A 12505-nucleotide genomic window follows, 5' to 3' on the forward strand; every position below is an offset into this window, starting at 1 on the left:
CCCCAGCAGTGACGCGCCGCTTCAGAGCTGGAGCCCGCGCAGCGCCTCGCAGAGCGATGGACTGCCGAACCCCGAGCGCGCAGGACGCCCCGGCGGTGCCCACGTCGCTGGCCGCCCCAGCAGGGTAAGCTCCGAGCGCCGCGCCGCGGCTCTCCGAGGAGGGCGAGAGCAGCAAGGCCTCGTGCGGGTTACCTGGCTGGCAGTTCGCTGCTCTGCCAGCGGCCTGACTCATTAGCCGCGGCCGGGAAAGCTGCTTCCTCCCAGCCTTCTCAGAGGCCGTCCGGGGAAGGGGCACGGGTAGTTTCTTCTTTCTTTTTGGGGCTGCCTTGGGTCACGGAAGGCCAATGAATGCCAGCAGTTGGGTGAGAGTCCGGGAGCAGAATTGTAACAAAGGGCCCCTTGTTGGAGCTCTGGACGAGCGATGGACGATATCTGTAAGGGAGCTCCTGGGAAGGGAGTTTAAAGAAAAGTTTCCTCGGCCTAGGGCTGGTGCCCGGGTAGGTGAGCAATGTCAAGGTGACTGTAAGAAAGGGGCTTCTGCTGGCGGGGGGAGGGGGATGGAGTGTGTGCCAGCTGTCAGCCCGCTTGACAGTTCCGGGAGCAGGCGGGGTGCGCGCCTCTGATTGGGGGTGTGTGTGCCTGTGGCCAATTGCTGGTGCCTGAGCCAAGCGCAAAGTCAGCCTGCAAACAACTGTACTTTTCTTTTTATCCTCACGTGTTTGAGGAGAGATTGGAGGGGAAGGGGCTGTCACATGGTGAGTTAATATTAAATGAAGCATGTCTTCCTGCCAGATATGCTAATAATCGCCTTGCTAAGCGTTTGGGTAAACAGTAAGGAGAACAGGTAGTTCTGCTCCAGATGAGAACCTGAAAATAACCTTGGTCTTGGTAACTAGTGCGAGTGCGGCAGGGGTGCTGGTTGAGCTTCTGAAGTGGGAAACCCCTTTGATGGTAGTAGAACTTCTTCCCACAGGTGTTCTCCCAACTCAGGGGTAGCTTTTCTTAATCTGAACCCAGAAATACCCTAAAGAGAATACTCACATACCAGAAACAGAAACAAATGTTAGGGAAAACCTGAACGGTGCTAACTCACATCACAAAGATTGACTTTGCCATTGGTGAATGAGAGTTGTACAGTTTTTAACTTTTTTTTTAAATTTAAAAGTGGAGAGGTCATTTTTCCCTGGAACATGACAGGCGTTTCCTTAGGAGCGAGTCACAGCATGTTTATTCATCTCAGGCCATACGAGCATTGGCAGTTGTCTAGAGGAAACATGGAAAAGTCTCACAGCAATATGACTAATCTAAAAGATATTCAGTATAATGCTTACGTAGAGGAAACATGTAGTGTATGAATTAATTCTTTTATCTTGCTCATCCCCTACCCCGCCTGGCACAAACAGCCCTATGGCTGTTGATTTCTGTTCCTCTTCTTTTTTCCAGTTTTCTTTTTTTTTTTTATTTGTCGAGACTTTATCATACATCCTTTCATCTATCCACACATGAAGATATGAGTAAAGAAATACATTGGTAGAAAGATACCAAGCATAAAAGCAAAGTCTTTAAATGGAACTGCAGAGTTATATAAATTGATGCTGGGGCAGTTTTCAGAACACTGAGATGTATTCAGGTATGTACCACAAAATAAGAATTATTGATAAATGGACAGATTTGGAAATGGATTAGGTTAATGTTTTTTTTTTTTTTTTAAAAATGCCCTCTTGCACATGCTACACCCATTGGTGTTTAGAAATCAAATGATACTTTCAATGACTCTATGATGAAAGAATGGAAAGAGCTTTTTAGTGACAAGTGACTACAGTAAAATACTTAAGATTTTGCAAATGTTTTTTCTTTTGGAGAGGTTTTTAGGTATAGGCCGTGCGTGATCACCAGAAGGAGAGAGACAGAAAGTGAGAAATCACCCGCAGAAGTGATGGCCATGCCGCAATCCCTTCTCCATTGTCCTCTCAGGATCTTGGATACACATGTACACATGCCTGGCATGAGTTTAAGCTCCCAGATCCAGGACTCAAACCATGGTCAACTACATGGAAGTCCAGAGACATAGTCATTACACCATCTGCTCGTCCCAAGATTTTGAGAATTTAAAGGTTAAGTTGATAAACTCTGCTTTGAAAGAATGTGTAAAAGTAGTATCACAAATAATACCTCAAATATGAAGAGAATATTTTAAAAAAGACTTTGACCTTCTCTTCAAGTTGAAGGAAGGACATTTACATAAATGCTTCAATAACTTACATAAAATAACCTTCCATTCTATCATTTTACCTTACAACATTCTATTCAGAGAAGTTATCAGTACGTGAAAAATATAAACATACAAAAATTACTTCTACTTCATCTGTCGTCATCCACTAGTCTTTTGGCATATCGCAAGTGCCTGTTATATAACATTTGTTGAATATTCACTATTGCTCTTGTTCTTTCCCAGAGACCAGAACATTAAAAGGTTTTCATTGTGGAAAATTACTAGATAAGTGTATTTGGGCGTGTCAGGGAGCCATATTAATCAATATGTTTTAATTGTTAGATTTTTGGAAGCAAACTCCTTAGTATAAAAAAATGACTAATTATATTACTTTGACACCCAATGAGGTCCAGATTAGTCTCTATCTTTAGATATTACTGTTTGAAAGAAATCTTCTGCAATTTTCCAAGTTTTACATTGTTGTAATAGGTCATTTTAACATTGTGACAGGTCTCCTTCTCCACATTTTACAAATGAGAATTGAAGCCCAGAGACACTGAGTACTGTGAAATCTCAGAGCAAATTAGTAGCAAAACCAGAGGGAAAACCCAGGACTTTAGTTGTCTAGTTCACGTTGTGTTAATTGCTTTTCCTCTTTTCCTCTCCAAAGTATGATGTAATAATCTACTACATTTTAACAAATCCCGTCATTAACAGAGTACGGCACTTTTTTTTCCTTACATTTCAGGTACTGTATGGTCAATATCTTTTTCCCTACCTGTATTTATTTTATTTCTCTGATAAATTAGCATATTCAGAGAATGATTATTTTAGAAAAGTGTTTTATAATCCTTCAGCTGCTGCTTTTTCTTTAAAACGTTCTAAATACTAATTTTTTTTTGGGGGGGAGAGGTTTTTTGCTATAGGGTGTGTGCGCTGGCCAGACAGACAGAAAGCGAGAAATCACACCCCCCCCCCCCCCCGGGGGTTGCACGCCCACCCGGCTTCGGGCGATGGCCACGCCACAGTCCCTTCTCCTCCATTTGCCTCTTGGGATCTTGGGCACGCATGCACACGTGCCCAGCATGAGTTTTAAGCCACCGGGTCTGGGATGCGAACCGCGGTCGACTACATGGGAGTCCAGTGACATAGCCATTACGCTAACTGCTGGTCCCCTAAATACTAATTTCGACATTACGAGGAAGAGTTTAAAGTTTTTTCAGCGCCATTTCACTCACTTCTAGTGATTTATACTATTTTAAATGATGTGAGGTAGGTGTTATTTTCTTCCTTTTCAGTGAAGCAACAGTGCACAGGAGTTGTGGCTGCCTTGTGCCCTCAAGTGGTCTGATCGAGTGGCCATCTTGAGTGTCTTTTATTTGGCTCCCAATGTTTCCCTGAACCCCTTGCTGTTCTACATTGGGTTTCTTTCTTAAGATCAAGCAGAAAGTATTCACTTTATGTTCTATGTTTCATGGGCTTTAGAATAAGGCTTGGAGTTCAGTCTTCAAAAGCTGTTGAGTCACAACAGTTTTAATTTTCCTTTGGAATTAAAGTTTTGCATGTAGCCTTTTAAAAAATTTTTTTTATTTGCTAGATGGCTCATGGGTTCTGGCTGGAACAGGTGAGAGAGACAGAGCAAGGGGGAAGAGAGAAAGCATCCTCTGATAGGGCATGGGCACACCGCAACCCCTTCTCCTCCATTTCTCCACTCTGTTGGAATTCAGGGCATGCATGCATGCTTACCATGTGTTTTTCAAACCGCCAGACTAGACTGAAACTGTGTGTTTGGCCATGTGGGTTCTATCTGCCTTCACTATCAGGCCATTGAGCCAGCCTGTATGTGACTTTATATACTAGGGGACTTCAAAAATCTATGGAAAAATGGAATTAAAGTATGAGTTTGTTTTGGTGCAAAACTTTTTTTGAAATTCATGCACAAATTTTTATGTAATATGCATCTTCCATGAATTAAAAAATTTATAATTTCTTATCTACATTTTATTCCATGAACTTTTAAAAGACCCCTCATATATGTATTTATATATAATATGTACATTGATATATACTCTTATATAATATATTCATATGTATATTCATATTGTTAAAAGAAAAACTTCTGACAATTTAACTTAGCAGAGTTTAACTGAGCAAAACAATCTGGCAACCCCCAGAGTGGCTTCCAAGGAACCCTATTAGCCCACTTGTTGGGTGATACTTAAGTGCAGAAAAAAGAATGTGACATACGAAACAAAACAAAAAAACAAACAGAGGTGAGGGAATGAGCTAGAGGAATAATTGGATTGGTTACAGCCTGGTGTGTGCCTGCATGAACACAGTTTGAAAGGTGGGGCTTTCTGTGATTGAAGCGGTACTGCTGTGATTGTAACTCTGCAGCTTGGCTAAGGAAGCAGACTTCCAAGTGAGGTAGTGGTTTGTTTATAGGACTTCAAGTATGCGAGTACAGAGGCTGTCTCAGATATAGTTCAGTTTAGCAATATGTAATATTATTCACATGTAATACATATGTATTCCTACTTTATGTGCTTTCACATATCCATGAAAGTGGACTGATGTAATTGCATGGTGACGCAGACGAAAATGGTAATAAATCACTTTTATATTTCGTATTTTTTTACAAAGGGGAAATACTAGGTTGGCACACGTGTGTGTGTGTTCTGAAGTGAGCAACAGTATTAGAGACATTGGTTGCAAGATTGTAATGCTGCTTTAGAGGGGCATGTGGTGGTGACCCAAAGTGATTTTTTTTCTGCTGTAAATATCTAGTTAGTGAAGTTACCCAGGTTTTCTGTATGAGGGTAATTCACAAAGTTCATGGACAAATGGAATTAAAGTATCCATTTATTTTGGTGCAAAATTTTTTGAAATCTATGTGTGCTATTTTCATAATGTGAGTCTACCATGACTCTTTAGAAGAGCCCCTCATATTTAGTGAAGTGAGTAATGACGTAGGAAAAACATGATTGCTGACATCAACTTAGGTACTTCAGCTTTAGAACTAGTGTTGTGCTCTTGCCCAGAAATATGCTTCTTTTTTCGTTCTTCAAATATTAAATGTCAAAAGCTTAGTTGACCTTGCTCTGAGGGATATTTTGATACTGAAACAAATTTTTAGGAATGGTGGTTGGGAGAAGCCCACTTCCTTGTAATTTTGCAGCTCTGGAGCTATGGAGTTATTTGAAGACATAGTAAAAAGTAAGGAATGCTTTACAATTGTTTTCTTAAGTGATTATTTTTAGTGCGTTATTGATTCTAAAGTTACTGATTGTATGAACTGAGTTCTTATTAGCAAACATTTACTGAACATATAGAAGATGAATGACTTCCCTGAGAATTACCTGGGGAACTTTAATACTTATGGTCTCACAGCCCTACCCAGTCTGATTGTAATTGGCTTCAACTAGTACAAGGCATGATTAGTTTTACCCTGCCCAGGCGATTCTAGAAAGCACACAAGCTGAGAATTATTAAGTAGCTGTCATTTGGAGATGGTACGATACATGGAATGAGGCTACTATAATCATTTCAGGGCAGCTCAAGATTTTCATATTCAGCTTTACTTAGCCTAATGACTCCATTTAGGTGCTATAGGGCATTTTTAAAGATTTTGCTACTTTTCGAGGACGTATATTACGTTCATTTTACAATTGCTTGAGCGGAGGCTCTGCGAGTTTAATTAACATACTTAAAGCCACACAACTTTAAGGGATGAAAGAATATTACAAATTCTGATCCTAAACCTATGCTTTTCATCATTGCCACTCGAGATGTTTGCTACTATGGATTATACTGAATCACTGCAAAAGAATCAAATTTAAAGTGGCTTTATAGAAACATTTTCCTGATTCTTTTAAAAATATGTTTATATTTTATATGAATTCCTATGCATATGCAAAAATAATGTTTGGCATCTAAAAAGATGATTAAAGGGCCAGCAGGTGGCATGGTGGTTAAGGTGCTGGATTTCTACATGGCGGACAGTGGTTCAAGCCCTGGACCTGGCAGCTTGAAAATCATGCCACATGCACGTATGCCCAAAATCCCAAAAGGAGACTGGAGGAGAAAGGATTTAGGCATGGCTCTTCTCCCCTGAGGAGGAGGGTGATTTCTCATTCTCTCTCTCTCTTGCCAGTGAGCACATGTGCCCTATGGCAAAAATCTAAAAAAAAAAAAAAAGATTAGGCATTTGGGTTATGTCTTCAAAGTCATTTTTAACATGTTCATGTGTTAAGCATGATTTAGTTTAATTCATAGTAAACTGGCAACTTTCTCTCATGTGAGGAAGTCCACTCTTACTGCTGTTAAGCAGCTATGGAACTTATTTATAATAAAATTTCAAAAGCAGGATTTTTGATTACCAAATAGGAAAAATTGTTTATTGTAACAATGCTAAACTTTTCCTTCAAAGTCTAATTTCTTCCAAATGAGTTAGAGGATAATTAATTAAGAATACTATGACCTTACCTTCTTATTGAAATGCCAGGTATATTTATATAATAAATGCTAAGCTTCATGATATTAGAACAACTGCTTTTCATCTGATTAATTAGTCCAAGAACATAGAGTAATGTTTGATGGAAGGCTGGGTGAAGCTGGGGGTGGATCATGGTGTCAGTACCCTGTGGGGAGTGTTATAACTCTCTTGCTCATGGACAAAATAATTGTAGAAACTTAAAAAATGATTTACGACAGTAGATTTTGAGGTGTAGAACTTAAATGTCAATTGGAACAAGATAGTTTATATTCTGTTTGCATAAAATGAAATATATCTCGTAATAAGGGATTTTGCAGAATGGTAATTGGTGATTAATTTCCTTTTCAAGGAAATACTAGGGTTGGCCCCTGGGCAAACATTTTAGAATTTAAAACATTTGTAAGATTATTCTTTAAAGAGAAATCAAAATTTCTGTGCTATAAAATGTTTCCACCAAAAAAAAAAAAATGATGGATGGTTTAAGATGTTTAGAAACAAATGTGTCCAAGAGGAAATGGACCAAATATGGAAGGACTTCCTATTGAATTTTGGGCTCTATAACTATTGAGTTGTCCAACTGTCATTAAAATTTCTTTCTCTTTATTAATTTGCTAGAGGGCCCATCAGGGAGAAACACAGAAAGAGAGAGGGAAAGTGAGAAAGCAGCCCTATGGGGAATGGCCATCCTCAATTCCTTCTTCATTTCTTGTTTTCAGGGTGTTGGGCACACAGACACATGCATCCAATGTGTTTTTCAAATTGCTAGGTCAGGGAATCGAACCACATAGTTGGCCGTGTGAGCTTCATCTACCATAACTACCATGCTACTGGCTGACCCTATCTTTATAATTTTCAGGAAGTGATTTTATTGTTGTTAAAGCTATTTTATATTTTTAAGGTCTATTATTACCCTAATAGCAGTATGGTACTTATGAAACTTTTTTTTTTTTTAAATGATTTTCTTTGCTAAATCTTTTTCCCATCTGCTACAGTGAAAATAAACTAAAAGTATGGGAGTAAGAAGTTTCCCATGACTATTTATAAAGGGCCAAATGTCTTCAGTTTTGCATACAAACTTCATATCTGAGGAATGAATCCTTTGGAAAAAACTCAAAGACTGGCTTAAAAAAAAATGTAGAGTGAGTTTGGGTTATTATTTTTTCCATATAGTTTAAGTTCACAATGCTGTTTATAAAGTGAAATATTTTAAAACTATTATTGCTAGACCAGAAAACTATACAGTTGAATTTTGGAGTATTTTGACAAAATAAAGCTTTAATTGAGGTAGTCATCTCAGTATTAAGACAGCAGAGAATGTAAAGGCAGGAGAAATGGTCTATTAAACTTAACTCACAGAAAGTTAAAAACTTAGTTTTATGTGTAACTTATAATACTTTAAAAAAATTATAAAGCTTTATGAATATTAAAATTGCCAAGTTTTATGGGCCGTAAATTAAGCCGTTTGGTTCCTATTCACTTGTGGCACCCTGTGTTGGGCAATGTCCTGATTACCTCTGTGCCTTTTCATGCTAGTATGTCCTCCTTAGGAATATAATTCAGAGGCAAGCCTGAGGAAATTTGTTGGAGGTAAAGCACAGTATCCTACAAAATTGGGTCAGTTTCTTAAGTTTGTCTCTTTTCCAGAAAAAGCTAGCTCCCTTTAAGGCTTTCAAGTTTGTATTTGAGGTATAGTAAGAATGATGGTGCCAGGTGAGCAGGGAATATTCCTTTCTGAGCCCCTTATTTTAATTTCCTGTAGTTATCTTTGCTTTCTACTAAATTTGCCAGTTTACATCAGAGCTTAAGGGAAAATATAAACACTTAAAAAATAGATTTACAGGACAGAAAAAAAGTCTGTGTATTTCCTTAGGTGCATAGAAAATTCTTTTGGATACATTTAAAAGTATAAAAATGCTGTATTTTATGATATTTGATTTTAAAAATTAGCTGAAGTGTTTCAGAGTCAAGCCTCTGAAATGTGGCTAAGAGTTCAAGTTATAGTTTGGGTTGTAAATATGGTTGTGCCTATAACTAATAATTCTGATTTTTTTTCTTTTTGGCATAGTGTGTAGACTGATTTTAAATAGGATTGAATGTTAAAGGCATCAAAATATGTCTTTAAAATGATAGCATCATTGGACAAAGTATACTGTTTCTCAGAGTTATTTATTTGAAGGGTTAATACCAAGTAATTGGGATGCATTCTGGTATATTTGTTAAAATTATATTAGCCATTGCACATTCTAGTCTAACATTACAGCCTCCATGCTTAGAACAAGATATACTTGTAAGGAAATAGAGGTAAGCAACTCAAACCTAGGCGAGTCTTTTATTGCCTGTCCTTGAGGATTTCCATTTCTCTAATTTGCCCTCTTGCACATGTACACATGCTTTTATTTCTGAAAAAGTTAAAAGTGAGGAAGTTTTAGATGAGCCCAAGGGGAGCAGTGGTGGCAGGAACCACAGTTTTAACAGCTGCTACAGTTGTGTATCAGATCAGATATGCTGGAAAAACAGGAAATTGAGCTGCTGGATGTAGAAATGACTACCGCCCTACCATTCCAAGCCCAGTAGATGTTTTACAGTTTCTAGACCCATTGAGTCATCAGTAGTCAAGATAATTATAAGTTATTGAATTTATTTTCTTCTTTGAGCTAGAGTGGGTATAAGTGATAAATGTATGTTTATGCCTGATAGTATTAATAATACTTGCTGTATTACTGTTTTAATAGAATTAGGGAAGTGACTGGGTCACTGTCTTATGGGATATCATCTGTATTTCCAGGTCGGTGGCAGCTCCTATTACTCTCTGGTATCCATGATTCACTCATTATGGGTAGCAAAATTCCTGAGCTAATTGTTCTACCACACTGAGGAAATGGGTTCTTTGTCTCTAGCTTCTGCATAGATGTGTTGTCTCCATTCTCAGACAGTAGATCTATACTTCAACTTAAAGCAAAAATAAAATCATTTTTGCTATGCTCTAGGAGAACAGTGCTGAAAGTGGCAGAGAAGAATATTAGCAGGTTAAAACTAACACATTTTTAAATGTTTATTAAATTTAAATGATAGTGGGAACCAGCAGTTAGCGTAATGGCTATGTCGCTGGACTCCCACGTAGTCGACCGCGGTTCGTGTCCCGGACCCGGTGGCTTAAAACTCACGCCGGGCATGTGTGCGTGCGTGCCCAAGATCCCGAGAGGAGAACGGAGGAGAAGGGATTGCGGTGTGACCATCCCCCCTGGGAGGTGATTTCTCGCTTTCTGTCTCTATGTCTCTCTCTGTCTGTCTGGCGAGCGCACGCGCCCTACAGTGAAAATCTCTTAAAAAAAAAATTTAAATGATAGTTTATTTCCTATGGAGAGATGTGACTTAACGCAAATGAAAAATATTTAACATTAGTGATCTACAAGAGGATATATACTAATTTTTCCCCCATGTTTTAATCAGGACAGATTTTATATAGAGAACCTATTCCAACCTCTAGTTTATTTCAGTTTACCTTCTTTTATTTTTAAAATACAATCTGGTTTGAAAAGAGCAGTGCTCAAGATAACTCATACCTTCTATTTGTGGTCCTGTATGTATGCAGAAATCTATAAGAAATTTACTCTTACGTGATTTTGAAAAACGAACTCCTGAAGTTTGTACTAGTATCTCTGTTGAGGGGACTTTAAAAGTTCATAAGCAGTGGAACTAGAGTTAGAAATTATTCTGGTATAAATTAAAAAAAAATCCATATGTTGTTTTCATATATGCATATTCTGTGAGGTTTTTAAAGATCCTTTGTATTTAGGACACTGAGTAGATTATGCAAGCTTTAATTCATGGCAATTCTAAACACGATCTGAAGATATTCAATGAATATTTACTATAATTTTTGGTAACCCAGACTCATTCTCTGTGTATATGTGTGTGTCATCCTAGATATTAAGCAGATCAAAATTAAAATTGGGAGCCAGTGAGGGGTTGGTGGATTTGAATGCCGTGGACTTGAGGCATTCACAGTTTCCTTATGTGACTGTAAAACCTAGGAGAGAACACCAAGTTTTTGGAATGCCACAGATATTTGGGTTGAGTTAAATACAAAGGTATCCCTAAACACCAATAGTATTAAAGAAAGAGCCTTGGTACCCCCAGAAACAATGTGCTCTACAGCAGGTGTACATAGTTTGGGAGGTAGAGAGTAAGCAGTACAACCGAAGTGATTCCATTCTTGACATCTTTTACTACGTGGCAGTCTTCATGGACTGTTTCATGAGATTTTCTATCAAGAAGCAATCTTGGAGAAATTTGGCACATAGCCACCTTTTAATAGTTAAAAACTATAGAATTCTTGGCATTTTGAGGGAGAAGGTCAAAGCCTTCTGTTTATTGATGATCATTCTGCAACATAACTTGGATAATGAGCTAGCAGTTGTCTGGTTCAGGTGATGAGCCATCATGGACAGCTTGTATTCATTATCTTTGTGGTCCTAGAATTCTTTCTCCAGAAGGATCCATACCAATGAGGACCTATGTCAAACATTCTTCCGGAAGTGGAAGGAGCAGAGAAAAGGAGAGGAGCACTTAGGAGTTGAGAAAGGAGGCTTTTAACTTACTTAGTCTTAGAGAACCAATCTGCTCTCTTAAATATAATACTGCTAATAGGAAAGAATTTTCACTGATGCATTTAAAGCTCAAAAACTGACCATCTCAAAGAAGAAAAATAAGTATCGTGTTTATTTTCAAAATAAAGTACAAAATTTTGAGAGATTTTGGGTAATACCCTACTTAATTCAGTTTGCTTTTTAAAATTTTATCTTTGAATATAGTAAATGTATTTTAGTTAACTGTATAATACCCATTTTCTTCCCTTGCCTTGAGCCATTCATGCTCTGCTTCATGGAAAAAATTAGATTTCATGGGTTATAAGGGGTGGAATTTTTCTCAGCTTTTCCATCTTTGATTAGCTAAGTAGATGCATGCTTTGCTAAATGGAAATTCAAGGTTAATTAAATTTTTATTGGAGTATGTAGGTGAAGAAAGGAATAAGAAAACAAGGAAAAAGTATTCAGTGAATGAAAAATGGAAGTTTCTGATGGTGGAAGAAAGACATTTGTGCTAATGCTAGACTGTATTGCCACTGAACTAGGAGTTTGAGATTTGTCTGCTTTCTTTCTTATGTTCATTTTGTAACTCTGGTACTGTTTTTTTTTTTTTTTTTTGGAGAGGTTTTCGCTATAGGGCGTGTGCGCTCGCCAGACAGACAGAGACATAGAGACAGAAAGCGAGAAATCACCCCCCAGGGGGGATGGTCACGCTGCAATCCCTTCTCCTCCATTCTCCTCTCGGGATCTTGGGCACGCACGCACACGCGCCCGGCATGAGATTTAAGCCACCGGGTCCAAGACGCAAACCGCGGTCGACTACGTGGGAGTCCAGCGACATAGCCATTATGCTAACTACTGGTTCCCACTCTGGTACTGTTTTTGATGTTAGGTTATTAGCAAATATTTTCTACCGATGATTATGTATAATCTTTTCAAAAGCACCATATATGATTTTTGGAGTAGCGATTTTACCCAAAATTAATTGATAATTAATTGGCACTGATTCTTAAAAGTTTTTATTTTGGGACCAGCAGTTAGTGTAATGGCTATGTCACTGGACTCCCATGTAGTTGACCGCAGTTAGAGTCCCAAACCCAGTGGCTTAAACTCACTCCAGACACGTGTGCGTGGGTGCCCAACATCCTGAGAGGAGAATGGAGGAGAAGGGATTGCGGCGTGGCCATCCTCTCTGGGGGGTGACTTCTC

The 12505-nt window shown here is 38.5% G+C and overlaps 1 protein-coding gene across 5 annotated transcripts in view; it reads left to right on the forward strand.

The window, feature by feature from the left end:
* Positions 1-12505, forward strand: part of COBLL1 (cordon-bleu WH2 repeat protein like 1) — a 181945-nt gene that overhangs the window by 858 nt on the left and 168582 nt on the right. For all 5 annotated transcript variants that reach the window (XM_006160254.3, XM_006160257.3, XM_006160256.3 and 2 more), the window contains exon 2: positions 7-124. In XM_006160254.3, coding sequence (XP_006160316.1) covers positions 7-124 — 118 coding nt within the window. The remainder of the gene's footprint in view (positions 1-6; positions 125-12505) is intronic.

This window comes from Tupaia chinensis, unplaced genomic scaffold (assembly GCF_000334495.1).
Source record: "Tupaia chinensis unplaced genomic scaffold, TupChi_1.0 Scaffold000674_1, whole genome shotgun sequence".
NCBI classification, from domain to species: domain Eukaryota; kingdom Metazoa; phylum Chordata; class Mammalia; order Scandentia; family Tupaiidae; genus Tupaia; species Tupaia belangeri.